The following is a 17,436-nucleotide window of genomic DNA, read 5'->3' on the forward strand; positions in this document are numbered from 1 at the left end:
TTTTTAATATTCTACGTGTTTATTAACTAGAATTAAAATGAAAGAAATCTTGTTATGTTATAATTCATTTACGCTAGGTGTTAGAGATTCACATTTCAGTTTTTTATCATATATCCATATATATCATATAACCACACTAAAAATTAATATAGTTTCTTTCTTTTTTTCAATTAAATAATACACTTTTATACTTTTATTAGTATCACTTATCTCGCCTTCATTCATAACCACTTTCTGAAAATATTAAAACATTATACGGTGTGAATGATGAAACTCTAAATTTAATTTTCTCGTATAGCATTTTCTCTATTTTCAACTTACAACCACTTAGGCTATGTGTAGTGAAGGGCTAGTGATGTTGTAGTCCCACCACATCATATTATATTATATATGGATATATATCACACGCATTAAATATAATAATATTAACCCACAATACACACACGGCAACAAATACATGCCCCCCTGTCACCTCTCTTATTCGGGGGGGGGGGGGGGGGTCCTTGCCAAATTTGCCCCTTGTCGCCTGACATGCCACCCCACAACACACTTTTATAATCATACTATGTAATTTACAAATTTTCTTCATATATTTTTAGTGAATATTTTGAAACCATCAAAACCGTTACAGTACAACTCAGCAATGCATGATAACCAACCGTTGATGCAAACTCCCACCATTTTTTGTCCTTGATTCTCTCCCGTCCTCACCATTCCTCCTCAATAATCTCCCTTCCAACAGCTAAATTCAATTCAAAACCGTCACAAATCTCTCCGTCACATCAAAAACCTACACCAGTTATGGCACTCTCGCCCCGCGAACAGAATGTCTACATGGCCAAACTCGCAGAGCAGGCCGAACGCTACGACGAAATGGTCGAATTCATGGAAAAAGTCTCCGAAACCGACGAGCTCACCGTCGAGGAGCGGAACCTCTTATCCGTCGCCTATAAAAACGTCATTGGAGCTCGTCGTGCCTCGTGGCGGATCATTTCGTCTATCGAGCAGAAGGAGGAGTCTCGCGGGAACGAGGATCATGTGGCGGTGATCAAGGATTACAGGGCGAAGATTGAGGCCGAGCTCACGAGGATTTGCGACGGGATTTTGAAGCTCTTGGACTCGAGGCTGGTGCCGTCGGCGACTTCGGGTGATTCCAAGGTGTTTTATTTGAAGATGAAGGGTGATTATCATCGCTACCTTGCGGAGTTTAAGACCGCGGGTGAAAGGAAAGATGCTGCGGAGAATACTCTCACCGCGTATAAGTCTGCTCAGGTTATAATATCTATAGATCGTGGGGTCATGACGTTATTATTAATTACGTGTTGGATATGAATATGGTGAAATTTGTTAAATGCAAAATTTTTTGTTATTTGTAGGATATTGCGAACGCTGAACTTGCACCAACACACCCGATTCGCCTTGGCCTGGCTCTCAATTTCTCTGTGTTTTACTATGAGATTTTGAATTCTCCGGACCGAGCTTGTGGCCTTGCCAAGCAGGTTTGTGTTTGTTTATTTATGTTCGTTGGTTTAATTAAAAATTTGTGGGTCCGTTATAATTTATTAATCTAGTTCATTAAATTAAAATAGCATCCATTTCTTTTCTTAATTTTGTAGATCCAACAAATTGATGTGACCCTTTACTTTTAATTTGGGTTTGCTGTATAAATATGTTTGTTCTTCTATGTTTAGTTATTTTCTTTTGTTCATGTTCATTTATGTTTGCTAATTATTTGTTTATAATATTGTTGATGAGCGTACGCACATAAACGTACACAAACACTCATTTTCTTAACGAACGAATATTAAACATAAATTTTTGTCCATTTAATTGTTTGCATCTGGTCGTTTATTCGTTTAAGATTAAACAAAATAACATGAACATGCATGCCTGGGTGTTTCGTGTTCATGTGAACCCATTTAGATTGAATCCAAGCCCATGAATTTCGTGTTAGGTTGGTGTCATGTCATGTATTTATGGATCCTTTCAACTTGTTTTAAAGTGAGATGATTTCTTTACTTACCCTTGATCAGGCTTTTGATGAAGCAATTGCTGAGTTGGATACCTTAGGCGAGGAGTCCTACAAAGATAGCACCTTGATCATGCAACTCCTTCGTGACAACCTCACTCTCTGGACCTCCGATATGCAGGTATAAATCTCGTTTTTCTATATTGCATATCTGGGCTATGTTTTATCTCTAACGAGTCAAATAAAATACTCATCTAAAAAGGAAAAATGTCAAAAATCATCCAAATTGAATTATTATTCAGAAGGCTATATTAATTATTATATAAAAATCTACAAATTTTGATGCTGAATTGGGCTTTGTTTGAATGTAGGAGGATGGAGGTGATGAAATTAAGGAAGCAGGTGCTGGAAAGCAAAGTGAGGAGCAACCACCACAACAGTGAGGCCTCATGCTTTGTTTTAATATTTATTAGATAAAAGTTTACAAAATGGATTTTAAAGTTTTGGTTAATAATCAAATGTTGTAATACATTTTGGAGAAGAAAATGGAAGTTTATTTGTTTCATGTGTGTATTTGTATTATTCGTGTAAAACATCATTGCTATAGAAATGGTGTTGCCGTGTTGGGCGTAATCTGCATGTGTGTATTTTATATTTTTTTATCAAAGAAAAAACAAAGATTTCTTACAAAATTATGTATTGTCAAATATAATTAATTAAGGTTAAACGAATTGAATAACTTGGACTAACTCATTAACTTGCCGTTGAGCTACTCCTGATCTACTTGAGTCGAGTTTGAGTTGGAACTCATTTAGTAACAAGCTCAAGCCCCCAATTGCACACTCTTGATCCCGAACAAGCATAGTATCTATTAAATAGAATAATTTGTTTAAGAACCTGTGTAGTCTAGAAATTCAATAACCTCTCATATTACTCAGCAACAGCAAATTACATAGTACAATTAAAACACTGAAAACTGAAAAGTAAGAAGTATTATTGTCTTATATTTGAAACATTACTTAGTAAAACATTATATCCCATACCAAATTTAAACCATTTATTCTCATAACCTCTTTAACTTCAATAACTACCTTTATAACAAAACTAATAAGTTTAAAAATTTTATTTTATTAAATTCAAACCAAGGTAAAGCTTGAAACAATCTAATCTTGAGCTTAGAGATGGGCTCAACTTGTTTTCAAACCCACAGCCAGAGGTGCACAAAACAACCGGTTTCAGACCCAACCCGGTGGTTCCTACACGGAACCTAGGAACCGGACCTGACCCTACCCTACCCGCGGGTATGGACCGGGTTTTGGGTTTCCCTGTGAAACTATACCCGGAACCGGAACCGACCCGGACCCGGTGGAACCGGTTCCGCCAATACCCGGTCGTACCCTACCCGAAACCCGAAAAAAAACCAATGGAACCAGTCAAATACCCGACTATACCCGGAACCGGTTCCTACCTGGACCCGGTTTTGACTTTTGTTGACTATGCCCGGTTCTGGTTCTGGTTCCTGAAAATACCCGGTTTGTGCACCTCTACCCACAGCCTACTGGCAAGTTGTCTCCTTTTCTAGGTTTTCATAATCTTGTTTATTTTGTATACATGTCACAAGTAATAAAGTAACAATATTATCAAATTATATGAGTCTCAAATGATACAATAACAAAACTAACAATAAACAAGAAGAAAAATTTAGTATGAAAATGAACTTGAACAAGCGGAATCACCTTTAGCACAAAATTTTATATAAACCAACTAGTTTGAGCCGAATCAGCTTGAGATGAATTGCGAGTGAGAAATCCATGGACCATATTGATAGAATCACAGAATCAGGAATAAAAATAACCAATTAACTATTCAGACCAAACTAGATTACTTAAACAAATGGCATGACTTGAGATCAAGTTCCTGCTGGATGTAATCTCTCCAGCAGATTAAAAATATATATAAGTTATTACACTTTTCATACATGTACATCAGTTTACTAAACTCACTCTGGAAGTCATTTATAAAAACAAACCAGACTCCTTGAATATATGCACTGCAATTAAATAAGAATCCCGACTCGATTGTGCTATCGGCTCAACTTGCTTCACTCATTTCATCATCGTAAATAGTTGTATCAAGCTTTTCACAGCTTGAGTTTTGAAAAGTCAACCTTAGGGACTGCATACGAATATGCCTCATAGTTGATGGTTTGACCCAGACCACTCAGCTTTGTAAGAGTCGTTATCAAATCGACCTGAAAAACCACAAGACAAAGAGTTCCATCACATGTCCAACAATAGGCATTATCAAATCGACTTTTATAAAACTTATCATTAAAAAGAAAAAAAAAGAAACATTGCGTTTCACAAATTAGTTGAACAAGAACACTTAAGTTTGCAAAAGTCAATGTTTGACCCGATTCAGTAAACAATGTGACCCGGATGTGAAAAGGGTGCTAACCTCATAGTCGGTTTGGGAGACTGTTTCTCTGCTCCGTTGGTATTTTTCGACCCATTTAGTAACGTCTGGATCTGTTGCTAATTTGGCTTCAGTTGCTAACTGATCAGGGCCCAAGAATGCTGACAAAACTGCCAACTGCAACCGGTCAAACATATCAAACGGATATACTTTAAAAGGTTTCTAAGATGAACTGGACGAATGGGTTGAACACCGGTGGGTTGTAAATGAGCCGAGCGCGTACTTGATTAGGCTCAAGCTCGGCTCATTTCGAGTTCTATTTCTAAAGCCCGAGCTCCAGCTCGTGAATAGTTTTCAACCTCAAGCTTGGCTCCATTATTAGATACTAATTAATTCATATACATTTATAATTATTATTTATATATCATTTAAGTACATCTTTTATACCTAACATACTATATTCTTATATTTTTATCATAATTTCATATATAATAATAGTTGTTATAAATATAAAATGAATACTTATTAAATAAAATTATATAAGCATTAGGCTCATTTCGGCTGGCGAGCCAGCTTGAGCTCAATAATGGACGCTCGGGCTCGTTTATCAAACAAGATTATTTTTAGACTTGATCTCGTTTAGGCTCGGATCAACACGAGTTATTTTGACACGTACTAAAAACCATTTTTCTGCCACTGTTTTGTTGATCGGACTCTGCAAGTTGACCATCGGATAGTCAAATGGTCATGAAAGGTCAACTCGAACACTGTTCTATTGTGGAGAGTAAAGTGAGAAGTTTACCTGGCGGGGACCGAACCCGATGGCTGTAAACTTGTCTTTCATTTCTTGAACACTCGCTTTTGACCAGTCGGGTACTCTGCCCTCAGGATCAGGCTCTTGAGCATCCGACCGTCCAAATTGCCTATCGAACAATCCCCACTACATGACAAAAATTTGTGTTATACGGGTCATGTTTGTGGGTTGGCGGGTCGAACCCAACACAAACCGAAGAATCATGCCAGACACATTAACTTGAGCCCAGCATGAAACCAAACACAACATAAACCCAAAAATCGTGCATGTCACATTAACTTGAACAGTTGAACCCGACACGAATTTTGACATGTTGACACAAACACGGCCCGCTTAACCCAAAAATACTATTTAATTTTATTATTTTGCATATTAATACTCTAATATTACAACTTACAACAAAAGGTACCAATGTATTTAAAATAAGTTACGGCAAAAAGTTATAAAATGGTCAACCTGAAAAAGGCCTGTTTAGCCTGAGAATTTTATTTTATTTTACTATTCTGCATATTAATACTCCAAAATTACAATTTATCAAAAAAATATACAAATGCATATAATCTCTTCAACTCATTATTTTTAGGTATAGAATACCAAAGCTGTTTAAGTTATGACATAAAAGATATATTTATTAAAAATAAAAATATATAAATGGGCTAAACAGGTCAACCCGCAAATCCGTTAGGTCAACCTGCAAACCCGTTAAAAATTTATTGGGACAAACTAACCTGTCCACTTGAACCATAAGCCGAGTATAACAGATTCCCTTTTTCTTCATTTCCACCACATTTTCGAACAGCCGAAGCCAAAAATGTAGCTTTAACAGCACTTTGTGCTACACCAAAGGTCAATGAGTCAACAGTTGAATTCAAGAAGTCAAAATGATATCAAAACAGATTAAAGTTTTAATCTTTTAATAGAAAGCAAATGATGAGCACATATAAGTACATTAAGATCATCAAAATGAAAATATTTTGGAGATTGAATAGTCAAAGTTTGACCAAATGAAGAAGGATGCCAACCTGCTAATTGGATGAGATCAGAATATGAGATCGGTCCGCCTTTTGAGTAAGAATCGATCTCCTTTTTGGCTTCCTCGACCAATGCTAAAGCAGTTGAGAGTCCTTGGTTTTCAGGTCGGCTGATCTCCGAGCTTCATGCAAAAAGATAAAATAAAAAAATAAATTTAAATATTTGAGCTAAAACCCGTAAATATGAAATTGCATGTTAGTTTAACAAATGATCATATATGGGTTGTCGGGTTGTAAACGGTTTAAAACAAATTAATCATGTCGGGGGGTTGTAAACAGGTTAAACAAGTAAAGCGGGGTTGGAGGGTTGTAAACAGATTGAACAAGAAAATCGGGTTGGTGGGTTGATATTGAGTTGTAAACGGGTCATAAAATGGTTGTGATAAATGGTTAAACGGGTCATAAACTGGTTTTGTTAAATGGGTGAAATTAAGTTGTAAAGTTAAACGTGTCATAAACTAGTTGTGATAAACGGTTAAACGTGCTATAAACTTATTTTTGAACAAATGGGTTGAAATTAAGTTGTAAATGGGTTATAAACTGGTTAAACAGGTTGGCAGGTTGTAAACGAGTTGTGAAAAAATAAGTCAACCGGGTTGACGGGGTGTAAATTGGTTAGCATTAAGTTGTAAACCTGTTAAACGAGTCATGAACTAGGAACTGCTTGTGTTAAATGGGTTAAACAGGTAGGCGGGTCAGCCTTATTAAATATATTTTGTTCTAAATTTTAATAAGGTTATCCGATCAACCTATTTTATTAAGCAATTTCAACAGGCAAACCAGGACACATCTTTTTAATAGAACTGGTTAACCCTAACATGACTGCTTATTAAACAAGTTAGAAATTAGAAAACTTGTGGACTACAATCAATCCTTTATGGGGACAATGTAAAAAAAAAAAAAAAAAAGCTTACCTGAACCGTATAGATCCATTCGGGCCTCCAGTTTTTGTAGCCTACAAGATTAACAGTAAACAAATTAATATTACTCATTTAACAAAATTGTAAAGTAATGTGCTAAAAAATCGACCTTATCGTATGTCACGGCATCATTAAGTGCTAATGTTAATAGGGGTGAAATGAGCTCTGGTTTTGCCTGAAACATACATTAACAAGAAGTGAGATTTGTTTAAAAGGTTACCAACCATATGGAAAACAAAAATAACTATTTGATGATTCACCTTGATGGCCTCATAGAGGGTGGACTTTATATTTGCTGTCAAATTAAGAAAAAAACAAATTAGAGACAAAGTTTAAACTTAACTATTTATAAATACACTATGTGCATTTTAAAAACGAAACGAACGTTTAATGACCAATTGATGAACCATTCGGCAGAAAACTCGTTTATTTAATACACGAACGAACATGAGCAAAAAAATTTGTTCATTTAGTCAAAGAACAAACATCAGCACGTGTCTCGTTCGTTAGTTTACGTTTGTTTAAGTTCGTTCGTTAATATATTCATTTAAAATCTTTTGGTTGATTACAACTTAGTCTAGGTTTAATAACTTTTTAGGCCCGACACATTGTTCTTCGCAGTACTTTTAACTGGTTTTAGCTCAGTAATGTTCGTGAATATAAGTTCAGTTATGTCATTTGTTCACATTCGTGAACCATTCACTTATTTTGTTAACAAACAAACACGGACATGCTTATTTTCTTAATAAATGAACAGAAACAAGAAAACCGCATTCGTGCAATTGCTTGTGTTCAATCGTTTCTTCAGTTGAAGTTAAGTGAACAAACACAAACATGCCCCGTTCATATTAACATGTGAACCTTTCAACAAACATGGTGCCAATGGGCCGGTTTGACTTATGTTTTATCGCTAACGGTCAAATAAACAAAAAGTACTTATATTCATACCGGTCAAACTAACTTAGTCGCTTTTATAAACTAATCAAGAATGAGAAGCCTTACACTGGAAATCGCCCCGCTGTCTTCGTTGTATGAGATCAGCAGCATGGGCCACCTCCACAACCGGGCTTGGGATCGGGCTCAAGCCTGCCACTAATTCCTATGAAGAGAGAACAACTGGCAGAAACTCATGATCACATCACTCTAATTCATGTAAGAACTATGCATTGGACATTTGGGTCAGGCTGGGTCAGGCCCGGGAAGGTCCGGCCCATTTAAAGGTGTGAGAATTCAGGCATAACATGAACCTAACATGAAATTTATGAGTTTGGGTTTAGTCTAAACGGGTTTAGGTCAAACTGGCTAGCACATTTAGCTAAATGGATCATGTTCGTGCAAGGCCAGCTCTGAGAAAGCAAAAAAACTTTTGGGCCGAAGGTGAAAATTTTTTTGGGCCTTAAGTAAAGGGAGTATTTTGTTGTGTTTAAACAGTTTAATTATTATATGGGCTTACTTGATTATAATTTGGGTTGTGTAAAAAACTTTTGTATAAAAAAAGAATTAAGCATGTCTCAAGTGAGGCTAAAACCCACAACCTCTTGGTCGTGAGTAATACCCATTTGCCACCAGACCAAGCTAGTGGCTATGTAATTATTTTTAAACATTAAATATACATATTTTTTTTAATAAAAATACATATAATTTTTTTCAAAAAAAAAAAAAAAAAAAATTTCGGGCCTAGCGGGGTGTCGAGCCTGTGGCCGTCGACCACCCTGCCACCCCCAAGGGCCGGCCCTATGTTCGTGTCAATCCGTCGGGTTTCCAGGTGGCCCATTTAACTCTTTTATTTATTCTTTTTCACTTTTTCGAAATGTGTTTTATGTAATAACTTAAACTATTAGGGTATATTTATGTCAAGATTTAATATTCAAAAATAACATGGCATAGTTAAACATAATTGCTAAAAAATAAACATAAGATGTAAATTTAGAATTTTAAAATATTAATATGTAAAACGAATTATTTTTTGGGTCAAGCAGGTTTTGTTTGGGTTCATGTGTGTGGCATGATTTTTGTAATTCGTGTAGGCTTTACCCTGCCAACCCACGAACACGACCTGTTGTCCAACAATATTCATACATAATTGCTCAGAAGAATAAAAATAATATGTAACTTAGAACTTATTAATATAAAAATATGTAATAAAATTATTTTCAACTCAAACGGGTCATGTTTGTGTCAACGATACACGTGTCTTTTTCAAGTTCATGTGTGTGACACGATTTTCTGGTTCGTGTAAAATTTCATGTTTGTGTTGACTTCACCTGCGAACACTGCCACTTAAACAATATGGCATAGTTTAATATAATTGCTCAAGAAAATGTAAATTTAGAATTTCAAAATACAAATATGTAAAAAAAAAATATTTTTCGACTCAAACAGGTCGTGTTGTGCCACCCCGCAAATACACATGTCGTGTTTATGTTCATCTGTATACCACAATTTTCGGGTTCGTGTAAAATTTTCGGGGTTCGTATCAGATTCAACCCGTGAACACGACCCGTTAAGCAGCCCTAGGCCCATTGGGCCTGATCCAGCCAAAACCCACTTCAACAATCACCTTGTAAGTTCTAACGGGTTCTTTGCAGGTTGCAAGTTATGTTCCGGGCCTTCCGGCTCGGGAATGCTAGATACTATACAGTGCCCAACCCGACAAAACAGCCCGACCCGAAAATGTATAACATTTTGATTAAATAGAAATAGAATCACAATTACCAAACTAATTGCAGCTCCAACGCATTTAAGAACATCTCTTCTTCCAACACCATTAATCTCAATTTTACAATTAATTTGACCCTGTTCATGAAGGCAACACATGAAATTGGCATTAAGAAATTAAAGTTGAACTAATAACTTACATAACGAACTGGGTATGTTGAGGAAGTGTGGGAGGATAATGGAGTGTTTGGAAGCAGGGTTGGAACTGTTGAGAGGAATGAAACCAACCCCATTGTAACGATCTGTTGGAAATTGTTTGTTTGTTTGAAGTTAAGATTATGAAGAAACACTAACCAGACCCCGGGCAGATTACTGGTAACCTGGGGGTTGGAGAGCTGTTTCCCACGAGGGGTTAGACCCTTGGAAGATGGTTCTTCTGATAACCTGCAAAACAGACACCGTGAGCTCGTCACTGAGAAGGGGGGGTTCCTCCTTGTGACCACCCTCCGGCGTGAGAATCAGACTAGATTGCTCTTTAAATATAAAAGTATATTAAGAGATTGCTAGAGCAGATATCAGGTATATATGATAAGATAAGATGTTCATACCATTGGGGTATTTATAGCCGAAGGTAGGTTTCCAAGGGGTTTAGCCGGCCCAACACGCTACCAACTGTAACCTATGCACGTGCCCTGCCTGTGAGTGGTGGATAGGTAGCGGCTGACACAGAGCAGGCGTGTCGTGCACTCTTCCTCTTCTGCCAACTACAGGCTAGGCACGTGGTATGGCAGGAGTTGGTGGGTAGGCGGCGGCTATTGGTCACAGTGCTGTGGCGTGCTGTCTGCCATGCTGCTGTCAGTGAGCTGTCGCATTCTTGGTCAGATCTTTTGTCTGTACCTCGTCAGGTATCACACAAAAGATCCTCCATCATACGGACTGGCTCATTTAGGCGGGAGTTTTCCCCCTCCCGCCTTTGCTCATTCCTTTAGGTGACACTGGGGAGAGTTAAGTGCCTTGTGCGTGTAGCCATGCTGCGCGGGTGGCCTTCCCTAATGGCTTGTATCCGAGGCTGCGGGGACAGGCGGAGTCCTTCACCATTGGGAGGCATTTCCTGCGGGACCAGCTTGCGTACTGCGCGTAAGGACGTTACGTCTCTGAGCATGGTTGGTCCTGCGGATCCAGTTGGTCTCTGCGCAGACGTCCCTGTTTAAGGTGAGTCTTGCGGGTCCAACTGGGCTCTGCTGGGACCTACCTCTTCAAGTCCCCCCAGTCCAATGTTCTTCTCATGAGTGTTTAATAAAATGAGGTGAACTTTTGGACTTGAGCAAAGGGTTTTGAAAAGGGTTTTGTAAGGTTTTCCATGGGGATTCTTTCCGCGGAAGTCCTTGTCACTTGCAGAAATGCCCGAGTTTCCTGCTTGGTCTTTGGGTATGATGCGGGTAGGTCTGTAACCTCCTCGCAAGTCGGGAGCATTGAGTCCCAGTTGTATGTATTTTCCATGAGGTTTTGGTAGTTTTGAACATAGTGATCAATTATGTCAAGACCACCAATTCCATCTTGGAGCTTCAAACAACGTAGTTCTCGACGTTCCCGCTATGCGGGGATGTTATTTCCGTTTCCGCAAGCATTGCCCAGAAGATCCTTCTTGGTTTCAATTCCCAGCGGAGCGCTAGGTATGTGAAGGGTTTTGCCTTAACACTGTACCTGTGCTCGTCTTACGGTTACTTTACTTCCAAGGTATTCCTGGCGTCAATTCCCTGCGGGTGCTAGGTATGTGAAGGGTTTTGCCTTTACACTGTACCCGCACCCGTCTTATAGTTACTTGGTTGCCGAGGTACTTGGCTTCAATTCCCTGCGGGTGCTAGGTATGTGAAGGGTTTTTGCCTTAACACTGTACCCGCATCCGTCTTACGGTTACTTGTTCACCAAGGTTTTCTTGGCTTCAATTCCCTGCGGGTGTTAGGTATGTGAAGGGTTTTGCCTTAACACTGTACCCACAGCCGTCTTACGGTTATTTGTTTGCCAAGGTTTATTTGGCTTCAATTCCCTGCGGGTGCTAGGTATGTGAAGGGTTTTGCCTTTACACTGTACCCGCATCCGTCTTACGGTTACTTGCTTGCCAAGGGGTAAGGGGTATTTTCCCGCTTACTTTTTAATATTTTTGAATTTTGAATTTTGAAATTCGAAGAGTTGGTGAAAAGATAAGTCCAAACCTCTGAAACGTCGTGCGACGGTTTCTTCTGACTGTGTCAGGACGTGCAGGGAGTTATGGTGACGTGACAGAACATGGTCATTCCAGTTGCTCTTTCAGGCGCGTGGGCACGGGATTTCGGGCGCGTAGCCGCGAAATCTCTGGCATACGTCCTTGTGACAGATGTTGCCAGCTTGCTTTTGCCACGCGTCCTAGTTTCATTGCACCTTTGATTTCTCTCTCTTCCGTTATTAAATTCATCGCATTAATTGCGATTACTATATAAAGGGGGAGAGGGTTATTTGCAATTCACACTTTTCACTTTCATCTCTTCTTCTCAAGTAATTTCCGGCGAATTTTTCTGTTCAGTAAAGCATTACCCTGAAATCTCTTTTCATCTTTCTTCCACCATGTCTTCTCATGATGCTGATGACCAGAAGACTGCTGGCGAATGCCAGTGCTCTCTTCCTGTCGATCTGTACCAGTATATCGTCAGGAAGTTCATGCTCGAGTCTCTCGAGCCTGAGTTTCCTGAACCCCACCATACTGTGTACGATGCCCCTAGTGGCAAGATCGGGGTTTATGCTGCATTCTTTGTCTACGGAAACCTTAGGTTTCCGTTGACAAAGTTTGTGTACCGTGTCCTGGAGAGGCACGGTGTGCACCTGACAGAGGTGCACCCCATGGCCATTGCCAAGGTCCGGCACTTTGAGTGGGTGTGCCGGATACTGGGCCTTGAGCCCCTCGTTGACCGTCTGATGACCTTCTACACTTGGAGGTGCATCCAGGGGTGGTACACTCTTACAACCCGTATCAAGGGTTTAAAGATTTGTACCACCGAGCGGAGTCTTCGCTCATGGAGAAGAGAGTTCTTCTTCATATCCGCTCGCGCCATCCCCATCGCCATGAAGTTCAAGAATGGCCAGGCGCTTCCGAACCTTCCCGCCCTCAACTACGAGGAGGCGGAATGGTTCTCGAAGATATCTCGGGTCCAGTCCCCGGTTTTCCGTTTTCCGGAGTCGGCGATGGTGATGCTGGGGATGAGCCGGGTGTGGAAGGCGGCGAATGCGGATAAGGTTCCGATCGTCCTTGAATATGGTTCGAACTCTATCCCTTATGGTACGTCTTGTTTCATTTTGCTGACTTCGATTTTTTCTAACTTTCTTGTTGATTTCAGAGGGGAACGATCTTCAGTCGCTCCTGAACCCGCGGGAGGAAGATGGTCCCGCGCGGATGGGTACTCGTGCTCTGGACGAGAACGAGTTGCCCATCTTAGAGCAGACCGCGGGTCGGTTCGTGGAGGTTTACCCGCCAGGCCAAGAGATCCTGAGCCACCGACGGCCAGGTAAGCCTATCTTCTACCCTGAACCTCTCAATGCTGTGCCTGCTGCTGGAGTTGACATTTCTTCTTCTGAGGAATCCGCAGAAGGTCCTCCACTGGTGCGGAAGAAAAAGGCTGCCGTCGGGAAAGGCAAAGAGAAGGTGGCCTCTACGGCCGACCCGGTAGTCCTATCTGACTCGGAGTCAGATAATGCAGAGGTGGCGGGGAAGCCTGGTGGTGAGGAGACCACCGCTCCGGAGGCTGTAGCTGTTACCTCCGGGGAGGCAGCGACGACGACGGTTACCGGTGTCAAGAGGCCGGCTCCATCGGGTTCGCCCCCGCTCATCCGTACGTTCAAGCTCAAGAAACCCCGTAAGTACCCCCATAATTCTTGTCTAGATTTGTTGTTTCAAATAAATTTTTCTAACACTTTTGCTTGTGCAGGTGTGGATGTTGACGCATTCCCGGGTGTAATTGGAGCAAGTATTCCCCCGCCAATGAGGGAAGGCTCGGTCAGCCTTCCCGAGGCGTCGACCCAGGCGTCTGCGCCTGCTTCCGCTGGTTCCAGCCTTCCTGAGGCTGTTCCAGCTGAGGTGTCTCCGCCGGCCGTGAGTGCAATTTTTACAGCATCTTTCACGGAGCCGGCGGTTACTGTTGCTGAGGAGGCGACGCCAACAATGGCTACCACAGCGGCTGCCACTATACCTGCGCCACCGGCACCGACGGCCGGACCATCAGGTACGCGCCGGGCTTCCCGCCGATCTATGCCACCTTCCCATCTGCCTGACCTGTTGGATGGATTTCCTTTAGGTTCAGGTGATGGGTTTGGCGGCTATCGGCCTGTTATTGACCCTACAGGTACGTAGGGTTCTTTTTCGTTTGTATATTTTTGTCATCTTTTCCTAACTGCCTTTGTTTCTTTTGCAGTGTCGGATTCCAATGAAGTGTATGTTCCAAGATGGAACATACGCCGAGGAACAACCCTTCGCACCCCTGTGGAGTGCGTGGATTGGGCTCGCCACGCTGCTCCTCATGGTGCGTTGGGGGAAGCCATGGCTAGCTACCAGGAGGGTAGGCTAACCAATGAGCTTCGGGTTCTCCAAGCCCGGATGCAGCCCCGCGTCGAGCTGCTTTGTCGTGAAAACGACAAGTTAAAAGCAGCTCGCGCCAAAGAAATATCTGAGACGCGGGCTCTGCGGGAGGAGAACCGGCAGTTGGCCGCTGCCGCCGCCGAGAAGGAGAGAGCATTCAAGGCCCTCGAGGTTGAAGTCCAGGCGCGACTCGAGGCCCGCTCCAAGGCTGCCCAAGCTGTGAATGAACAGCTTCGGCTGGCTAAGGAGATTGCGCGGAACTCAACTGAGAGGGCTGCCAAGGCTGAAGCTGTTGCTGAGCCGCTTCGCGAAGAGAATGAGCAGCTTAAATGCAAATTAAAGGCTCTTCAGCATGCTCATGACGCCTTGGCAATGGAAGATGCCAAGAAGCTGCAGGAGATCCTTGACCAGAGGGGGGTGCTTGACCGCACTGAAAGGAAACTCAAAAGCGTCGAAGAGGCTGCCGCCAAGGAAGTTCAACTTGCCAACCTTGATAAAAGCGGAGCCGAACGTGCTTACAAAGAAAGTCAAGCTACCCTCCAATGGCTGCTTCGAGAAGCGTTGCCTCAGGTATCTTTATCTTTTTCTTTACGCTCTCCGCTCGTAATTAGAAAATGTTCTAACTGTATTCTTTTGTAGGTTGTGCGTCGGGTCCTTTCAGAGACCTCTTATGACGATGCGATGAGCGCAGCCCTCAACGCTTCTCATGAGGATGGGGAGAAGACTGGCTTCCTGCTTGGTCTTGGGTTTGCTGAGAGAGGCTTTCCGCCCTCCAACTTCCCTTTATTCAATGTTAATACTGAAGCTGCTTATGACCAAGCTGTGAACCAGTACGCTGCCTTCCCGCATCCAGTGGTGGAGAAGGTGAATGAAGCTGCTGCTGCTGATGATGGGCTAAACATCCTTAAGGCTTTCCTTGGGCAGCCGCTCTCTGACGGTGCTGGTCCAAGCGGAGGTGGCCCTGAAGCCTGATCCTGAAGATCCCTTCCCACTGCTAGGATAGACTTAGCTTTGTATAGATTTCTTTTAGGCGGGTAGTTACCCGGCCACTGTTGTAATATATCATTGAAATATACGATTGTTATTCCTTTCATTGGATTCTTTGCTTTATAAACTTATGACTTGCATACTTAGTTTAAAATAGCAATTTTCCAAGTGTTTAGAATAAGAACCTTTGAACGTGGTTGATAGTGGGTTAAAGTTTCGCTTCCTCCTTCGTGATTGTGCGGGTAGAACCGTCACTTGCACTTGGTAGGATGGCTAAACTTCAACTTTTATCTAACCTGCGTGTAGGTTTTTCTTACTTTTTGAGGATAAGTTAACCTTTGAACGTGGTTGATAATAGGTGTGAAGTTTTGCTTCCTCTTTCGTGATTGCGCGGGTAGAACCGTCACTTGCACTTAGTAGGATGGCAAAACTTTACCCATACCTGACCTGCGTGTAGGTTTTTCTTACCTTTTTAAGAATTTTGTTTTGAACCGTTCGACGCGCGGTTGTCGATAGGTTAGTGTTCATCTTCCTTTCATGATTCGTGCGGATAGACCGGCACTTTCATTTAATGGAATAATTGAACTCTTTTCCTTCAACTGACCTGCGTGAAGGTTTGCCACGTTATTGGGTTCGTGCGGGTAAGACCGCCTTCCCACGCAACGACTTCACGTAATGTGAATGCCGTCACCAGTGTTGGATAGTTTTAACCGTTCGACGCGCGGTTGTTGATAGGTTAGTGTTCATCTTCCTTTCATGATTCGTGCGGATAGACCGGCACTTTCATTTAATGGAATAATTGAACTCTTTCAACTGACCTGCGTGAAGGTTTGCCTGTTGAGGATAAGTTAACCTTTGAACGTGGCTGATAATAGGTGTGAAGTTTTGCTTCCTCTTTCGTGATTGTGCGGGTAGACCCGTCACTTGCACTTAGTAGGATGGCATAACTTTACCCATATCTGACCTGCGTATAGGTTTACCTTTTCCTCTTTAGAATTTTGAACCGTCCCACGCGCGGTTGTTGATAGGTTGGTGCAGTTCCCTCGAATGATTCATGCGGATAGACCAGCACTTTCATATGGTAACTTTTTTTTTCCCCTTCAACTGACCTGCGTGAAGGTTTATCATGCTTTTTGGGTTCGTGCGGGTAGGACCGCCTTCCCATGCAATGACGTTTTTTGTAATTATGCGGTGAAAACCGGCATATTAGTGTGTACAAAAGTATAAATGTAAATCATCAGCTTCGACGTTTGAAAGAGAATCATTTCCATTAGAAGTGGCTCTTGGCCTTTTCTGTACAAATTGGAATTGATTACATGCAAACTGTGTAATTGAACTCCCTTCCATGTTGGGACAGGAGTGCCATCGAGCCGACACGCACCTGTTTCGGGATCTCGTTCTTTACGCAGCATGTAGTCTCCATATTGAAGCTGATTTTTTATTCATGTTTACCCCAGCCATGGTTCCACACGCACCTGCCTGCCTGCTTAGCTTTTATTTCGCCACGAGGTGTGCGAGCGTCCCATCTCTGACGAATGTTTCGACCATGTCTTTTACGTCTATGCATTCTTCAGTGTTGTGGCCTTTTGTTCTGTGATAGTCACAGTACTTGCTCCGATCAGCATCGTGACGATGTCGGATTACTGGAGGCTTTGGCCATGGGAGCTCTTCAGTAGCAAATATGTCAGTGACGCTTTTGGTAAGTGGCGTCCATCTGGAGTTCCGGTGCAGCTTTACATTATCCCTTTCACCCAATCGGTGCTGTAAGCCGGATGAGGTGTCAAAGTTTACCCTTGACTGCCAAATGCCTTGCTTCCGTTTTTTGTTCAATCGGGCGGTGAGGACGTTGTCCTCTCTCGTCCTCTGGGTGTAAAGGTTTGTGCTCTGCGGAAGGTCTCTACCCAGTTGCTTCTCCGTTTCCGCATAGCGTTTAGCTGCTGTCATGATGCCATCCCATGTGGATGGCATTCCATCTTTACCCGTTAGGGTGCGGATAAGCTCTGGGTCCTGCGCGCCCTGGATGAAGGCTGCGCGAACAA

General features: G+C 41.9%; 2 protein-coding genes across 2 annotated transcripts; one reads left to right on the forward strand and one right to left on the reverse strand.

Annotated features, from left to right (window-relative positions):
• Positions 1-801: 801 nt before the first annotated feature.
• LOC143539243 (14-3-3-like protein) lies at positions 802-2,533 on the forward strand. The gene is made up of 4 exons (XM_077032609.1): positions 802-1,272; positions 1,377-1,499; positions 2,034-2,150; positions 2,341-2,533. The coding sequence occupies exons 1-4, from the start codon at positions 802-804 to the stop codon at positions 2,410-2,412; spliced, it is 783 nt and encodes a 260-aa protein (XP_076888724.1). The 3' UTR covers positions 2,413-2,533.
• Positions 2,534-3,994: 1,461 nt separating this feature from the next.
• Positions 3,995-10,100, reverse strand: LOC143539221 (thylakoid lumenal 29 kDa protein, chloroplastic-like). Its single transcript, XM_077032596.1, has 11 exons — positions 10,008-10,100; positions 9,865-9,945; positions 8,152-8,248; positions 7,410-7,444; positions 7,259-7,324; positions 7,144-7,184; positions 6,221-6,351; positions 5,927-6,033; positions 5,187-5,324; positions 4,427-4,561; positions 3,995-4,220 (listed from the first exon to the last, which is right to left on the reverse strand). The coding sequence occupies exons 1-11, from the start codon at positions 10,098-10,100 to the stop codon at positions 4,110-4,112; spliced, it is 1,035 nt and encodes a 344-aa protein (XP_076888711.1). The 3' UTR covers positions 3,995-4,109.
• Between the last annotated feature and the right edge of the window lie 7,336 nt (positions 10,101-17,436).

This window comes from Bidens hawaiensis, unplaced genomic scaffold (assembly GCF_021521415.1).
Source record: "Bidens hawaiensis isolate Kalapana, Puna unplaced genomic scaffold, B.hawaiensis_p1.1 tig00011830_1, whole genome shotgun sequence".
NCBI lineage: Eukaryota > Viridiplantae > Streptophyta > Magnoliopsida > Asterales > Asteraceae > Bidens > Bidens hawaiensis.

Bases quoted from the DNA above. Each gene is read 5' to 3' on its own strand.
- LOC143539243 (XM_077032609.1), top strand. From the start codon at position 802: ATGGCACTCTCGCCCCGCGAACAGAATGTCTACATGGCCAAACTCGCA. The intron at 1,500-2,033 runs GTTTGTGTTTGT...ACCCTTGATCAG, and splicing joins CTTGTGGCCTTGCCAAGCAG to GCTTTTGATGAAGCAATTGC. The intron at 2,151-2,340 runs GTATAAATCTCG...GTTTGAATGTAG, and splicing joins TCTGGACCTCCGATATGCAG to GAGGATGGAGGTGATGAAAT.
- LOC143539221 (XM_077032596.1), bottom strand. From the start codon at position 10,100: ATGGGGTTGGTTTCATTCCTCTCAACAGTTCCAACCCTGCTTCCAAAC. The intron at 9,946-10,007 runs GTAAGTTATTAG...CTTCATGAACAG, and splicing joins CAACATACCCAGTTCGTTAT to GGTCAAATTAATTGTAAAAT. The intron at 6,352-7,143 runs GTAAGCTTTTTT...TTTTGCATGAAG, and splicing joins AATGGATCTATACGGTTCAG to CTCGGAGATCAGCCGACCTG.